General features: G+C 43.2%; 1 protein-coding gene across 1 annotated transcript in view; it reads left to right on the forward strand.

The window, feature by feature from the left end:
- Positions 1-18,455, forward strand: part of LOC310772857 (receptor tyrosine-protein kinase erbB-4-like) — a gene marked incomplete at its 3' end in the record, with an annotated part of 279,666 nt that overhangs the window by 64,551 nt on the left and 196,660 nt on the right. Inside the window, exon 2 of the mRNA XM_083632786.1 lies at positions 13,387-13,573. Within this exon, the coding sequence (XP_083488912.1) occupies positions 13,387-13,573 (187 nt within the window). The remainder of the gene's footprint in view (positions 1-13,386; positions 13,574-18,455) is intronic.

The raw sequence follows: 18,455 nt of genomic DNA on the forward strand, positions 1-18,455 counted from the left end.
GTCTTAGTTAAGACCAGTCTTTAGAGTGGATTTACGCCTGTTGCACCAATAGGGCTTACATCTGGTCTTAACTACGCTGGTCGTAGCAATGCGCGTCCATGTGTATTGCCGGGGAATGTGCCTCGCGCCGTCACCCACTACTGTATGTGTGTCACTACACCCTCCCTCCTCCCACCCCCCTCCTCCTGTGGAAACTCCGGGGGGGAAATGGCGGCGATTAGTGCCAAGCAGTCTGAATGAAATTTAATGTAACGTTCCCAATTCTATGTATTAAATTCTAAAAAACGACCCTCAACATTTGGGAAGGCTAAGCCACACAACTAGTTCGTTATAATCTAACATCATGCTTCGATGGCGACGTTACGACGATGAGGACGGTAAGGACTCAATTACAGCAGGTCTCCGCTGATAGACACGGAGATCTCTGTTACAGGCAGGCACCCTTACCCTTAGACCCTTACGCCTCCTCCTGACCAGGCGTAAGAGTTACGCCTGGGCGTAGTGAAAAGAAGGCTTAAGCCCTCTTGGTGCAACCGGCGTAGCTGTTAGGTCGTAAAGTTACGACTGGCGTAGCTTAAGACCAGTCGTAAGACCACTTGGTGCAACTGGCCCCAGGTGACTACACTTTTTTACACGAGATGGATTCACCCAGGTCGACTACTGACCTCCATGTAACCACACTCTTTTACATGAGATGGATTCACCCAGGTCGACTACTGACCTCCAGGTGCATATGAGCTATTGACCCAGTGGTATGGATGGTTAGAAAAACAGGAAATGGGGTGTTGGTTGTATCGCCGGAATTTGGTAGATTGGTATGATTTTTTGTTTCGGAGTAGTGGGTGAGTATGAGTATGAGTTTGGTTACTGTGGGCCTTAGGGTTTCTGACATATACACGGTTTTACGGAAGAAAAATAATAAGAATAAGAAAAAATAATATTTCAAATATGTTTTATTTGAGCATGACAATATACATGATATACTATGTACATACAGTATATTCTATTCCACTTGTACAGATATAGGTTCGACCATGAAATGCTCTTTTTTTTTACTTTGAACATGTACACATACATACAGATACAAAACATTAATAAGAAAAAATAATAAACATAACAATTAGAATAAATATATATAAAATTCCTCAAAAACTCAAAACAAACACGTACAGTGAACAAGTCAATCATCTTCACGCTGGAGTTTCACTCATTTCAAAGTCAATGGCCCTCCGCTCAAACGCCTTGACTTTTGAGTACTTTTCGAGTACTCTCAGCCGCCATGCAAACAGTCGCGCGAGGTGAAGGAGGGCATACTTCTCTTACAGAGCTCATTGAAGCGAGTTGGTAAACAGGTCCCCGCCCGCCCATTGACTTTGCTGCCGCGTGGAGGAGTCAGATTGCGCCCGGCGCTCCGGTCGGATCGAACTGTGGAGAGTCGACAGTCTTGCTGCTGACATGCACCGCTGCACTCTCCTTGACTCACTGGCAGAGTGCTCTATATGTATGGAAATGAGCCGTAATCACCATAATATGTGTCCCATCTCTTGTATTTGGTAATGGTGTCATTATACTTGGGCTCTCCCTGCATGATATTTCCCCCCACCGTCCACATAACTCCCCCCTCCCTATCTCCAGCCCTTCCTCCCTCCTCCCCCCACATCTTCCCCTCGTCTGTCTCTCTCTTCCTCCAGCCATCTAACTCATTTACACTCTCTCGCTCATCCATGTGACGGGAACAGGTGCACGATTAATTACGCTTTAAAATATAGCTCCTTCCTGCTCCACTTGCCTTCCCATGCACTACCACTTGCTGCAAATCCTTCACTATGCTGCAACTCGTCTCTTCTATAGATTCACTGTCCTCATTTTTCCCCTCTTTGTTTACCTCCCCTCTAACGTTTGCTATCTCCGTCCATTCACAGACTCTGTTTCATGCCTCCGCCGGCGATAGCCGGGCCGGAGGCATTATGGATTCGGGTTGTCCGTATGTACGTACGTCCCATGTTCGTTAACATGATATCTGAGGAACGCCTTGATGCAATTTCATCTAATTTGCCTCAAACGTCGACTTGGACTCAAGGATGAACCGATTAGATTTTGGTGGTCAAAGGTCAAAGTTCATGGTCACTGTAACCTCACGAACGCCATTCCCAAGTTTGTTAACACGATATCTCAGGAATGCCTTGACGGAACTTCTTCCAATTTGGCTCAAATGTCGACTTGCACACAAGGTTGAACTGATTCGATTTTGGTGATCAAAGGACAAAGGTTAAGGTCACTGTGACCTCACGAATGCCATTGTCAAGCTCGTTAACACGATATCTCAAGAACACCTTGACGGAATTTCTTCAAATTTAACTCAAACGTCCACTTGGACTCAAGGATGAACTGATTAGATTTTGATGGTCAAAGTTTAAGGTCACTGTGACAGCACGACCGCTCGTTTCATGCTCGTTAACATGATATCTCAGGAACACCTTGATGGAATTTCATCTAATTTGCCTCAAATGTCCACTTGAACTCAAGGATGAACTGATTAGATTTTGGTGGTCAAAGGTCAAGGTGTGACCTCATGAATGCCATTTTCAAGCTCAGTAACGCCATATCTCACTAACAAATTTACGGAATTCCTTCACATTTGGCTCAAACGTCAAAGTCTGGACAGACAGGGATGTAGACTGCTCACTTATTGGTGGAGGCATATATCCGCGGTGCAGTTATTCTAGTTTGTATTCTCTCTCTCTCTCTCTCTCTCTCTGCTATTTGTGACACAACAAAAACAGACGTATTTTTTGAGCTATTTTATAGATTTCTGTTCTTTGTATGAACTCTTTGCATTGGTATTAGGGGGTCATTCAATTGAACTTAAATTGAACTTTTTCTGAGTGGCCTAGCATCTAGGGTCACAAAATTCACAGTTCAATATAAAACACAGTGGTGTCACAGTTCGGTACATTTTCGATACAGAATGAAGCAGAAAAAAAGGAAATGCCAGATAAATTTAATTGACTTTAAACATTTAAATTTATTTTTAATTTATTTTACTTACAGTTATTTTCATAGTCTAGTTAAATTTTTTAATTCAATTGATGACATTTTTTTTCTTTTTCGTCTCAGTTTTAGTTAACCATGATATCCTTGTAGAGTAGACCACTTGTACTGTTCAGCAGTGAAAGATGTGTACGCTTTGCAATGTGTATTGAACCTAAAACCTTGTACCTAAAGGGTTCAATACATAGGTGTATTGTTGCACTAGGGTCACATTTCTCCTGGCCAGCGTATTTCCCTTTCATTATTTTGGCCAGCGCAACACATGGAAAACTGAAAAATCTAAAATAAAAATAAACAGATTGGTGAGATATAGACTCCAGATTTCCATACAGACCACACATATTTACAGTAAACTAACTCTGAACAAACAGTATAATTGTAAGAATAAATACATGTGTAAAGCTAACAGGTGTTAATGAAGGTACAACAGGCATCCTGCGATTACCTAGATGGAGTGTGTATACCCAACAATGTTCATATTTCATATTTCTCTCCTCTTAAACGCTCTAATGCAGTATGTTTCTCAAAATCTGTGGTGAAACCTAACAGCGAATCTTGGGAAAACTTAAACTGGCTCGCCAAATTATTCTGGATACTTTGTATGCAAATCTATTGGCTGTGTCAGCAAGGTTTCCACAGTATCTGCAAAGTAAAGATGGTTGAATAAATTATTGTAGACATACAGGTTATTAGGCTAAAAATGGTGTTATATTAGCTTGCGTAAGTTAAAGCCATATTTGAGTTGAAAATGGAAAGACTGAATGCTAGTACCCATGCTCTTCTTCTTCTCCTTTTCACCCCGTATTTAGTATTCTCCTCTCTCGCCTCTGCTTTCTCTTTACCAATACTGAGTTATGACGCAAGAGCATGACATGAAAACCTGTCTCCAGTCCATTCATTAACTGATACAACTATTTACTTTGCCAAACAATTGTTGGTTCATTTGAATGCTGGCTTGAATACAAACACCACGGCCCCTATCTTTGCATCGGCGTAGAAACTAGGCCGAGCGCCTGGCGCAGCGCTGATCAGTGGGCGTGGACCAGCGCACTTGATATGAATTGAATTGAATTGAATTTTTTATTTGTCTCGAACAGAAATTAAAAACACATTCATTTACAAAACAACACATTATATGTCCAAGAAGGGACAGAAAGAAGCCATGCTTATCTAGTCCTGCCCCTCCTTACTACTTCATTAGATAAGGTTTAAATAATAATAGCTGCTTTACAATACAAAACAGATAGCCTACCATAGGCTCTATCTTGGTGTTGGCGCTACACGCAGCCTAAAGCATTACAACCAGTGTTTGGAATAACGGCGTTTAAAAGAACGGCGTTAGGTAACGCCGTTATTTTTTCAGTAACGGGGTAATCTAACTAATTACTGTTTCCGTCGTTACAACGCCGTTATCGTTACTGAACGCTAAATGCGGTGCGTTACTATGAAATGATTGAGTAAACTACCCGTAGCCTACACTAGTGTTGTCAAGTGAGGAGACCGGGTGGGTTAACATAACGAGATAAACGATTATGATTGGCTAAGGCAGAGTCATGTGTTTCATGGTAGCCAATCGGAGCCAGTGTTACACACGAGCCAGGAGTCAGGACACGGGCGACACACACACACACACACACACACACACACACACACACACACACACACACACACACACAGACACACCAAACAGATTCGAGGAAGCAGCAGAAATGGCGAGTCCGGAGTAGAGAGCTGCGCGGGCCTGAAATTTCGGCCCGAGCCCTCCCCGGCCCGTGACATGCAGACCCGTGCCCGATCCAGCCCGTTGCGAGGCCCGAAGCCAATATTACGATATAATGACACATCTCTCTCCCTCTCTGTTCCGCGTGCTGCGTCGCCGCGCAGCCGTCCTGCGCAGCCTCTCTCTGTCTGTCTCTCTATTTGACTCTCTCTCTCTCTCTCTGTGTTCGGGAGCTGTCCGCTCGCTGTACATGGACGGACACGGCACAAATGGCTTGTTTCTCTCTCTATCTCTCTTCGGGAGCTGTCTACAGCTACTAACGTCACGTGAGGGTCTGTGTGTGGCTGGGGGGGTGTCTGTGCACTCCTCCTCTTTGTCTGACTGTGCTCCGCTGTGTAAAATCAATCGAGTACGCTAATACAACATTATTTAATTGAATTATTGAAACGGCCCGACCCCGGACCTATTAATTAAAAATAAATAAAAAACAAGCCCGGCCTCGGCCTGTTTTGGTCGGCCCGAGGGGCCCGTGAGGGTACCCTCAGGTTTGCAGCAATCCATGAAAATTTGACATTTTCAAGGTGGAGATAACGCAAATAGTTACTTTCCCTGGTAACTAGTTACTTTTATTATAGAGTAATTCAGTTACTAACTCAGTTACTTTTTGGAACAAGTAGTGAGTAACTATAACTAATTACTTTTTTAAAGTAACGTTCCCAACACTGATTACAACCACGCCTTTTAAGCGTAAAATTATGCAGCGTCTGCTCATTGGATAAGTGCAATAAACTAATGTCTTTTAAGCTCCAATTCCAGTGGTCCAGTAAAACCAGACAAAGCCAAGCGCTCTGCTCCCCCCCCCCCCTCCCTTCATCCCGTCTGTCTGTCTCCATATATAGGCTATTATTCCATATTATTATGCTTCTCAAACCAATCTAACTGCAGTTTAAATACGGCAAGCATGTAAATACGCTACACTATAGCAAGATCAAAGTGAAAAGAATGTTCTAAAGGCATCAGCTAGAAAAATATAGCCTATCCCTATATGATGAGATTAATTAGATTGGTGAAAGTTTGTCCAGAAAGATATCGTTTTCTCTCCCCTGCTGCAGGTAGCTGATGCACATAAATATAGCCTACATTATGTAAAGTCATTGGATAAATGTGTTTTTATTGTAAAACTAAAATGTGAAGTAGAGCCAATTTATTGGAGCGGACATCACAGTAGGACATGACAGTAGAAGCGCGTTACGCTGTCACTTATCTAAATCACGTTAAATCGACGAGGGATATATATAGGCCCAGGATGACATATATTTTTCACATAGGGTGGTGTTTTCATTTCGATGTTTTATTTGGTCCAATATTGAAATGTTCTACAATTGCAGGTTGTGTTACCATTACACATTATTTAGATCTACCTTTTATATCTATTTCGGCTCATTTGGTTGCTATTTAGTAGCGAAATGGAGTAGCACAATGCATGCTGGGACATGCCAGGCAGTGAACTTACAACTTATTTTTCCTATGGGACGTGTGTTGTGTCTGTCTGAGCAAGGGAGTCAGAGAGAGAGAGAAGGGTGACAGAGAAGAGGCAGAAGAGCGCTCCTCGCAACTGGCGCGCTGAATAGGCCTGGTTTCAGAGAGAGACAGAGAAGGGTGACAGGGGAGAGGCAGAAGAGCGCTCCTCGCAACTGGCGCACTGAGCGCAAAATTTACGCCAGTTGGGAAGATATCATTAGGCCGGCATTTAAGGCCGACACGCCCATTCTCGCCCATTCAGGGAGTGTGCCACGCCCATTCATTGTAAAGCGCATTTACCAGCCTAAAGCCATGTTGATATCTTCCCGAGACAGGCGCAAGGCACATTTTTTAGCACCGAAGGCCCGTTTTAGCGCCGAAGGCCTGTGGGAGAATAGGGGCCCACGTCCCTCCAAACCTACAGTGCAAGCAGTACACATTTGAAGTGTAAGACGCTGAAAAACACAAACCAGGGGTGTCAGAAAAAATAGATTCATTCATGTAAGAATTGTGATTCTTATTTTCCACAGTTCTGAATCGATTCACAACTTCCAGATTTAATTTGGTATCAATTGATTATTACATTTTTAATTATTTAGAATTGAGAAATACTATGATGTTTTTATTTGTGCAATTTTAGCAATACATGTCACCTTTTGTCTTAGGGGCCTTTCTGTCTTTACAAAACTTTCAAATATAAACTGCATAATCTTATACACTTTATTCTGCTTTCATGCCATAGCATTTGCTACACTGGCTTTCTTAGCACACAGCGGACTGGAGTAAATCCTGAAATCCCCCATATGTACTGAATCCAGAATCGATTTTGAATCGGGAATCGGGAATCGAGAATCGGTTTTGAATCGAACCCCGGAATCGAAAATCAAATTGAATCATGAGATTCCGAGAGATTCACACCCCTAACATCCAGAGGAGTCACAGGTTATGTTTCCAAGACAGCACCGGCACTTTCTCATGATTATGTTATCAAATAAATCACTCACTCTAGGCTCTTTTTTTCGGGAGACTTTTCTCTCAATTCAACGCATCTTGAACTAAAGACACGATTTACAAACACAAGAAAATGAAAACACATGAAATGCACATTTCCCCCCCCGAGGAAAACCCCAAAGAAATGGTGAGGAAACAAACCTTTCGGGGCTCCACACTCTGCTGCTAATTGCCTGCGATTGATGGAGAAAAGCGCTACAGGAAACGTTGAACTTGCAATGCATCGTGGGTAGCTGACCCGTGTTGGCTCTGTCTGTGCCTTGTGGCATTTTGCGCGTAGGCGGGGGGTGTTAAAGTTGTGTTGAATGTGTGCGTGAGATGTGCCTTTTCACAGGGATGCGGTCAAACCCTTTGTGATTCTCACAACTCTTGATCCATCTAAGTCGAGCTGGTCTCAAAAGAAAATGGTTTCTAAAATAATGACCTGGGCTTGCGCCAGGCCTTAACGACTCCATGGTCTTTCTCTTCTCGGAGACACTTTAATCACATTAGAGATAGTGTGTGTGCGCACGAGCGCACGTGTGTGTGTGTGTGTGTGTGTGTGTGTGTGTGTGTGTGTGCGCGCGCGTGTGTGTGTGCGTGCGCGCGCGCACGTGCATGCGTGTGTGCGCGGATGTGTTTGTGTGTGTGTGTGGATATGTGTGTGAGCGATGGGTGGTGGAGGTGGGGATTGACGCAGGTTGTTAGCCCTCCTCCTCGCCTTGTTAAGTCTGGGTTTTTGAGAAAAATATGAGGGAAATAACAGTTTCCACCTTGTTAAATCTGAGCACATCGCCCACCAGGCGATGGTGGGCTCGGGAAGCTTCTCGGAGAGAGAAGCATCCTTGGGCTGGCGTGTTTGTGTTTTGGAGACAGAGTGCAGTTGATGCGGCAGGCGGCGGGGAATTGCAGGTGCGTCTGTTTTACTTCCCTCCGGACCTCCCCCTCTCCCTGCTTCCTCCCAGCTCCAGCACGGAGGAATGCAGAGAAATATTGATTTAGATGCTTTCAATAAAAAAGGGAAACATTTTAGGGCTATACGAGAGGAAATGAATTAGTGTCAAAGCAAAACAAATCGACTGAAAAGGGGCAGAGTAATCCTTTAATTTAATTAGGTAAATTACAACAAAATATCCTTTCTAAGTTTGTTTTTTTTCCCTCCCTCTCTCTGCTCTCCCTCACTCCCACTGGAAGGCTTTCCTCCGGTTGCTTAAGGTTGCTAAGCAACCATTAGCAAAGAGGGTCCCAGAGGGTCGGGGGGGGGGGGGGGGGGGGGGGTGGCAGAGTGAAGGGGGCACAGTGGATGCTCTGTGGAGTCTGCGAGTGCCTGCCTACAGCTGGGTCAGGGAGGGAGCTGCCCTCCTCGCTGCCTGCTCACAGTGCCCCTGGCAGGCACCTGGGGGTTATGGCGGAGTGAGTGGTAGCGGGACCAGCAGACAGGTGTCGGCAGGGTCGCGGCAATGAAACATCACAACTCGCAACCACAGCACCAGATGACTGAGTCCCGGGAGAAGAAACCTCTGTGTTTTTCTCTCTTTCTTTCTTTCTTTCTTTATTTCTTTCTTTCTTTCTTTCTTTCTTTCTTTATTTATTTATTTATTTATTTATTTATTTATTTATTTATTTATTTTAGGTGGGTAGTGTAGAGTAGTGTAGAGGTAAAAGCACTCACTACCACCTCAGAGACCCGGGTTCAATTCCCGTCAGCGGTACTTCTGGCTTGGTCAGATGTTCAAACTCTTGCAGTATAAGTTATAAATCAGAAAGACTACATACACTGTCGCCTAAGTGACGGCAAAGCTGAAGACCGGCGACATGCCATGAGCTTGTAGTTTTTATACTAAACTAACCGCTACGTTTCAGTTTGATGACAAACTGCGACTTTCTTTACATGCAAAGTTGTGTTTTTAATTGACAAACTTAATATTGGCACCCTGTGGCACAATTCAAAAGGGATCAAAAAAGTAACGTTATTCTCCATTCACTGCCATTCATATTTTTCCCAGCGCTGGTACAGGGAGAAAGCAGGAAGTGACGTTTCACCATGGCTCTCTATTGGCCTGGGAAGCCGGTGGGGTGTGTCCTGGTCGCTGCACTAGCGCCTCCTCTGGTCGGGTGCCTTTTCATGGGGGGGAGGGGAACTGGGAGGAATAACGTGATCCTCCAGCATGCTACGTCCTGCCCGTGAAACTCCTCGCTATCAGGTGAAAAGAAGCGGCTGGTGACTACACGTGTATCAGAGGAAGCATGCTAGTCTACAGCTCTCCCCAGATCAACAGAGGGGGTGGCGCAACGTCCGGTACAGCAGGGGGAATTGGACGAGTGCAATTGGGGAGAAAAACCAGTGGGGAAAAAATCTAAAAACAAGTTGCGCAGACGCAGAGTTGCACAGTTTGGTAACTGTAACAAAACATAAAGGATTTTCGGAAGACATATTTGAGAGAGAATTAGTTTGCTAAGGGTTTTTTGTCAGGCAGTGGAGTACCTCACAATGGAAATACTTTTGCAATAATATGTTCAAAAGCTCCATTGAAATGGATTACAGCTCTTTTATGATGTTGGTCTTTCTCTCTTCCTGATTGACACATTGTAATCTTGCTAATAAGCACCTGCCTGCCTATTGTGGTCATGTTACAATAGGAAATATGGAAGCTATATGGCTACCTGCTATTATCCTGAAATACAGGCACTCCCCACACACTGTCCTAACTGTCAGTCTCCACTAGCATCCCCCAAGGGGTCACCAGCCAATCAAACCTCACATTACTCATTTCCTCCCTCCCTCCTAACCAATCATCCACATCATTACTGGTCTGTCTCTGGTCATTAAGAAGTCTGTTTAACTGCCCGTTGCTTCACAACCTTTTCCAAAGATATTTAAAATGCCCTTGAATGATGGTTGAGTGTTTAATGATCATGCAGCATTTTGTGCAGTAATACATGAAGGAATATCAGCATTGCTGAGTGCTACTTTGAGTTCATGCATATACAGTAGACCTCAGTCCAAATCAAAAACATGAATTATGTTTCTGTCAAGTGCTGCTTGCCTCTACTGTATGAGCCAATGTTGAACCTTGCAGTAGATCCATTCCATTTTATTTATTTATTTATTTCCTTTAAATGCAGTGTTCTAATTAGACTTGTCAGTGGTGGCTGCTGAAATGTGTTAGTGTGGCATTTGGCAGCTGTGTGTGTGTGTGTATGTGTGTGGAGGTAAGCATTGTGTTGCTGTATCAGCAGCAACTCAGATGAATATTGCATGGACACAGAGTTGGAGTCATAGCGACAAGGGACTGAGCTGTGTTTGTGCACGCACACACGCACGCGCAAGACACACACACACACACACACACACACACACACACACACACACACACACACACACACCACTGGTTAAAGCTAGGTTTGAGTCTCCACTAATGATGCTCTATGTGAGGTTGTGATTGGCTGTCAGAGTGATTGATAGGACTGTCAGTTGGCAGGAGTTTTTTTCTTGGCTGTCTGAAGAGCTATTATCTGTTGATGTGATGACATAGTGCTGTGTGAATGGTTGACCTTTCTAAGCTAAGTTAACACAGGTATAATTTTGACTTTCAATTGTCTTCTTTATGTGTATGAGAGACGCCCCTGCAGAGGAGGACAAACTGTTTTCTGGGGAAGAGAATTAAAATATAAAGATCTGCACAAATTGAAAGCGCTCGCATCGGTCTCCTCCTTCAGGCCGACTTTGCAGTTGAATTGAAGTGCGGACCACAGACGTAATCAGCCTGATTTTGAGTGAGTTTTGAGAAGGTCAGTTGGTGCACACTGAGAGAGAGGGTTGAGGTCTGCCATGCTCTTCAGCAAGGTACTTAGCAGGGCTTTGCAGAGCAGCTCTCTCTGCATATTACATCTCTCTGACTGTCAGGCATTAAGCCAAAGCCTTTCAACTTGAACTAACTCCAAATTATTTCTTCTCCTTTAGGGGAATCTTGTACTTTCAGTTAGACCTGGGTCAAATATTACTTATTAATGATTCTGATGTGTGAGATTTGCAATAGAACAATGCAATGAGAAAACATTCAGATGATTGTCTGTTTTTGGCAACTGATTTGGTAGGCTAAACCCTGCCTATCTGGTGCTCCAAGTAGGTGAAAACAAACATCTGGACTATTCGACTGCCAGCCAAGATCCTTGGCATGATTAAACAAAGATAAAACAGAATCTTAAATCAATATACTTAAATTTAACTTAACATAACCAGTTCAACTTCTTAATAAACAGTATAGATATCATCTGGAATCGAATAAACTACAGTAATATTTACTAGTAGTTTAGTATACAAATAATAACAGGATCAATCAAATGCTGCACAGAATGTGGATTTGTAAGTATCATATTATGCTGTATAATGCCTCATTGCACCTCAAAGAACAGCTCAGAGACTCTAATCAGAAGATAATTGTAATCAGGAGTGTGTGATATTTTTGTCGCTTATTGTATGTTACTGGATAGCGCGAGTCCCAGCCTGACGCCATGACAAATTGTGAGCATGATTGTCTTAAAAATGCAAGGAGCGTGTTCTGTGCACGAATAATGAGAGACATCTGTTTCCCCGTCGCAGATGTATTCTGTATTTGGTGTCTGTGAAGCAGACACCAAACAAGAAGAAAGTAAGGGCATGGAGGTCAGGGTGGTGCACGGTGTGTAAACTTGCCTTCAACTCCACATCCAGGTTCAATTCTCAACTCATACAAGGAAGTGTTGTACTGTCAGGGAAGTTGAAATAACAGCAAACGTTTTTATTAAAGATTTAAAGAATGACCAAAACCTACCTTAAAACTTAACCTGATTGTTTTAGTTGACTAAACTTAACCAAAGTTTTAGTTGCCGAAATCAAACTCTAACATTAACCACAGTTTTATGCAAACCTTTACCAAAGTTGTCTAGACAAAACTGTTGCCTAACTTTTTCAGGGTATGAACAGGATAAAATGGCATCTCCATTTCTTACAAGTGCAAATACCTTGAACCCCACATTGCTGGTGTGGCCATTCAGCCATATGGCACTTTAAGCAATGTTCAACAACACAGCTAATCGTTGTCAGCATGGAAAATGGTCCTAACGCTAACCCAACCACACAATACCCCCGTATACGGCTCTTAGTGCCTTCTGAAGAAAAAAATGCCCCATAAAAAATTAGTTGATAATTAAAAGAGTCGTTTTATACTTTGAGTGACACCCGGAAAAAATTCCCCTGGGTTTAACAGCTGCCGGAGTCCCCATGCAAGTGGATGGGAATTTTCCTTTCTGGGCTGCATGGCGTCACGTGACTTGCAATACAGAGCTTCGCCAGCATGTTCAAATGGCTTCAAAGCCCAGCGCTATTCCTGGGGGCTTGCTTGTATCCTGACTCTCTACAACCTTCCTATCCCTATAGCTACGGCCCCTGTTCCCTAGCCCCGCCCCTTCACTAAATGTCCATGAATGAGTGAGTGTCCTGACTTTGCCATCTTCTGCTGCCAGCACTGTGGGAAAAACTCAGTTTCAAATGAGTCATTTCTCCTCCATTAGGGGTGTCAAAAATAATCGATTATAAGATGCATCGCGATGCGGACCTGCACGATTCTGCATCGATTCACAAATATCAAAAATCGATTATTAAAAAAAATAAAAAATAAAAAAATTATATAATCAAATAAAATATAATGGAAGTACATGCAGCTGTTTATTTTAATTATGGATCATAATACAATGCAATTCTAAATGCACTTTTATTTTAAAAGTAGACACACAGTGAGGAAAAAGAAAGTGAGAAAAAAAATCATGTATTCGGGGAAAAAAGTGATGCATCGATTTAAGATGCATCGAGATGCATCGAGATGCATTGATAATCGTTATCGAATCGAATCGTAGCCCTCTGAATCGTAATCGAATCGAATCGTGAGGCCAGTGAAGATTCACAGCCCTATCCTCCATGCAGAAACCCTGCGGTCTTCACATCCCAGCCCCACACCGCATTATGTTAACTTTAAGACCCTGTGAAATCTTTACTTCCTTGATTGTATTTTCTTTCATGTGGACTTTCAACCCATTTTGCTCCCTCCTCTCCTCTCCCCCTGCAGTCTATCAGAGAGGTGACAGGCTATGTGCTGGTGGCTCTCAACCAGTTCGACTACCTGCCGCTGGAGAACCTGCGCATCATCCGGGGCACCAAACTGTACGAGGGGCGCTACTCCCTGGCCATCTTCCTCAACTACCGGCGGGACGGCTTCTACGGCCTGAGGCAGCTGGGCCTGCGCAACCTCACAGGTCAGTCAGTGCGATGGCAGTGTCGGCGTGTCTGATGATAAACTGTGCACTCAATCTGTCAGCATAAAGCCGCTTACACTTTGTCACTTCTGTTATTCCCTTTCACTTCCATCCTAACAAAATAAATGAAGTGAAAAATGAAAATAAAATACTTTTTGATGCATCAAAACACCTCCAAATTATAGATTTTTTTAAAGTAATTATGATAGATCAGCGGTGAAAATAGCATGAATATTGGGAATATATCTGTCACCACCCTGTATGATATTTTGCCATTTCCTGCACACAAAAAGTTTGCGTTTGACACAGATACAGATTTATTAGGCCCCCTTTAATTAAGTCACAAAATTGGAACTCAACTTTTGAAGCAAGGTCTGCCATCCTGGCAAATTAATCCTGTCTGTTGCTGTAGAGAGGGATCAACTAGCTGTGAAAAGTCTTATTTTTCAGTTAATTAAGCTCTAAAATAGGCTTGTTTCATGAGTACGTTTTTGGTAGTGCCTTTTTAGTTTTGTGAACCCTTAAAACAAAGCAATGCCAACTCGTGACCTACATTACATGACAGGTGTGCATATGCAGTTCAACTATGATGTTTCTTTTTCAGGTTGTTTCATTTAATCTATTATTAGAGTAGGCATACTAGATGCATAAAAACAAATAGCAAAAAACATTTTCACAAAACAGCAAAAATTAGAGACAAGAAAGAAAGAAAAAAATATATATATATGTTATCTCATAAATCATCTCACAATCATCCAAATTTATCTTGCCAATTGTACTTGGCCAATTCCCCCCCACCCTCACCCCCAACCCATATCCAAACACTAACCAAGTGGCTACCAGTGCCGAAAACTACCCCCCATCCCCCCTGTGCCTAACCTTAAGAGACCCCCCCCCCTCAATGGCTAAACCTAGCCTGTGCCTCCCAAGGTGTAACTTGACCTTTGCTTCACCCCAACAGGTGCACAGTTGCTTAACGGTGCGCCCGATATTTTATTTCCCGATACTGTATCGATACTTGGACGCCAAGTATCGCGATATTAAAAAAATAATAATAATAAATAAATTTGCAGGCCATGCCATGCCAAGCCTCTGCATCTGGTGATTCCCACCCCTAATCAATACTGTATCGATATTTCCCATATCGATGCGTTCAGTAACACTCAACACTCAGTAGTTTTGACTAAATTTGTCCACTAACTTATCAGTATAAAGTGATGTACATATTATTACACTACCTGGGTGGTACACAGTGTGTTGTATCTTTAGCTCTATTATTTAATTTTGAGTAAATTCTGTAGAATATCGCAATATATCGCAATATGTATCGCATGCAATATATCGTGATACAATCGTATCGTGACCCAAGTATCGTGATACGTATCGTATCGTGAGATCCTTGCCAATACCCAGCCCTAGCGCCCGTGGGCATACATTATTTGCGCACAAGGGTACCGTGCTCGTTAACATCTGACGCACAAGCTTTGTGACAGAGCGGCGATATACGCCGTCAGAATGAGAATGTGTTGGGGAAATGCCTCAAATGTGAAAGAAAAAGTAGCACTACCATAGAGCAGTACAAAATGGCCAACGCACTATATAGTCCACTATTTCTGTAACAGGGACCGGTTTCGAACAGGGCTCTAGTCTTGAAAGCTCAGTTGACTGTGTTTACAATGATGTGTTCCAATGCATGCAGGTTGAGGAAAGGAGGTCCAAGGCTGTATGAGCAGTGTGAGCGCTTGAGGTGATGTTTTGAATGTATATGAACACTTAATAATATGGCACTGTAGTAAACAGCAGCGTGTTGAATGAATGGAGGCAGAGGCGGACGTGCAGGAATAGAAGAACATCTTCAGATTGTGTGTTCTTTCACTTCTCTCTGTTCCTAGTGTAGTGCAAATGCAGATCCTTCTCAATATCCCTCTGCCTTGCTACTGTACATCTTTTGTTAAAGGTGCTACAACCACCATGAACAAGAACATTGATGATAACCTCTACCAGTTTATTTTCCTCACTAAACGGGAAGAAAACAAGCACACATCCTGTAATAGGCCCACAGTGTGTGTCAAAATGCCACTAGCTGCGTCAGAAAAAGGACAGAATTACAGATGGATGGATGTCTGTCCACTGGGCTGTTTTGGAAAGTAACATGGTGGAGAGGCAATCACAGCGCCCTAGCTTCACGCATAATGGAGCTACTTCAGCAGGATACTATGAAGCAAGGAATCTCGCATATCTGGAGCACCGATCTACTTCCCAGTTCCCACTTGGCGGGCGTTTGGGCGTGTTGCTGGAGATCCAAGGACTGTGTCGTGCAGTGTTGGATTTGGTTCCATTTGGACACGTGGAAAACGTTGAATAAACGTGTGAACAGTGCTCTGTGCATCAGCGGGGCAAACGGGCACTGATTGAAAATTGAAAATAGGAAAGAACGTGTAGTTTTTTTCTTTCTCGTCATTTTCACAACACAACCTATCAGCTCCGCGGCTCAAAGTAAACTGTTTGTGCTTGCCGTTTGAATGTGTGTGTTTAAAGTTGGCTACCGTCGCGGTTGCCATCGGCCCGAAACTAGAGGAAGAGTGATGCCTGGGAGGGGGAGGGGAGACAAGAAGCAACATAAAGCAGGGGGGGTTTATGGGAAATGTCTTCATTTTCAGGAACACTAACACTGGTGTAAGATGAGGCTACTAATCATCTCATTTGTTTCCAATGATGTGAAGATATGTTAGTTTACAAAAAAAGATCGTTTATGGTCTTTCTATTTTTGGTAGCACAGATGAGAGTGAGAACAACACAAGGCAAAGGTCACACCCAGTGAACACGTGGTGCTGGCCCCAACCCGCTGAGCCTCTGCTGCATCTTCCTTTGTTGTGTTTTGCCTGAGGCCTCCTCTCTGGCATCGATCCACCTGCTTTACACCACTCTCCTCCGGGTGTTGCAATTTATCCTGCATCTATCCTGCATTACAACTGTAAGCAGTTCTTTGTGGAATGTTACACAGTAGAACCAAATTAATAGTGTTAAGCAAAGCAAAAGAGCTTCTTTATCTGTTGTAACTTCTGAGAATGGAGAACAAGTGCATTTGTTCATCAAGCATCTACTAAAAAGCGACAATGGACAATGGAGATCTTAAATCCATTTGGATCTAAAGACGTATGCTTGTTTCTTAGACAAATATAAACAGTGAAGTTGATTCAGTGTGAATTTCTTTCTAAAGCCTTTCCCTTCTCATCAATGCAAAGGACGGCAACTTTAAAGAATCTAAAATAGAGGATAGTGCTGACACTTTTTTGGTCACTGCATGATTCCATTTGTCTTATTTCATGCTTTTGATATCTTGTTATTATTCTAAAATGTGTAAAATAGTCAACATAAAGAAAAAGGCATAATACAGTTAGGAGAGGGATCTTGCCATTCAGAACAGGATGGCAAGGACAGTGAACTCACTACAACAAGCCTGATTAGATGGAAAGCGGTTTATTGTGTGGAAGTTTGGACAGTGGGGAATTCAACCCCCTTAAAATGTGTACCGTTGACTTTGCAGCAGTGATTTTGGCCATTGATGGTGGGAGATCTCTGGCTAGACCATCAAATGGTGAGCCACATTAAAGGCCATGTGACAGATTTAATGTAATAGGCAGCGTTTTATGGAGTCAGACTGCTGTGATGAAGGACTTGTGAGAGTTTTAGGGGCAGGCTGACCTCCTGAGCTGCTCTTAAAGCAGTGGGATGCCTGCTTCCATTTCAGCCAAAAGAGGAGGGCTAGAGTGGCCTTTTAGCCTGACTGTAGGTCACTCTCTGGTTCTTCTCCTGCAGTGGACTTCTCCTGACTGTAGGTCACTCTGTTGTGGTTGTTCTCCTGCAGTGGACTTCTCCTGACCTCATCTGGCCAGGTGTGTTAGAATGAATTGTCAACTCGAGGAGGTGCAACCATGAATCGATTAGTTGTCAGCTGTTGAATTAATCGGCAACTGTTTTAATTTCCAACTTCTTAAATGTGAATATTTACTGGTTTCCTTATGACATCATTCCCAAAGCTGCAGCTAACAAAGACTTTTAAAGGAGAAATGAGGGGGGGGAATGGACTTGTTTGTGATGATGCACACAGACAAGGCACTGACGCACAAACTGATTTCACCAAGTAACAGTTGTTCCTGGACCAACATTTCTTCTTAGTATGGGCTGGGAAAACCCCGTCCCAAACTAATTTGATTGGTTGTTTAAGATTAGGGTTTGGGTTTTCATATCTAATGACGACCGGACCCAAACCACATTGTTGTATTTACCTAAACCTAATGTCTACCCTAATGTTTTATAAAAATGTGTGCGGTTCAACCGGGATTCAAATCCCAGTCCTCAGATTGGAAGGCGAGCACCTTATCCATTAAGGCTTAATGAAAATGATATATTTTGTTTATTAACTGGCCCCTGACCTCCTATCATTTCACGAAAGTGGCCCCTGGGCAAAGCAAGTTGAGTATCCCTGCATTAAGCCATAGAGCCCAGCATACCTGTTGCTGCACTTTTTTCTACATCCTAACCCTAATCTTACCACACACACAAATTACTTGCCGCACATTTTCAGGAATAAGCAATTGCGGCGACCAATCAAATGAGTTCGGGGGTGGTGTTTTTCCAGCCCATACTAGGAAGAAATGCTGGTCCAGGAACAACTGTTACTTGGTGAAATCAGATCGTGCCCACAAACAGGCACAGGCAGCACTGACACAGGCACACAAAAGGACAAACACTCAAGAACCTTTTCAAGGGGATTAGTGAAAGCATTATAAGCAAAGTGCCAGGGCATGTTGACCTAACATCAGGTTTTCATGGTCCTTGTATTTTTAGAGACTTTTAGAAACTGCCTGCGTGTTTGACA

This window comes from Poromitra crassiceps, assembly GCF_964638095.1.
Source record: "Poromitra crassiceps genome assembly, chromosome: 3".
In the NCBI taxonomy this organism is placed as follows: domain Eukaryota; kingdom Metazoa; phylum Chordata; class Actinopteri; order Beryciformes; family Melamphaidae; genus Poromitra; species Poromitra crassiceps.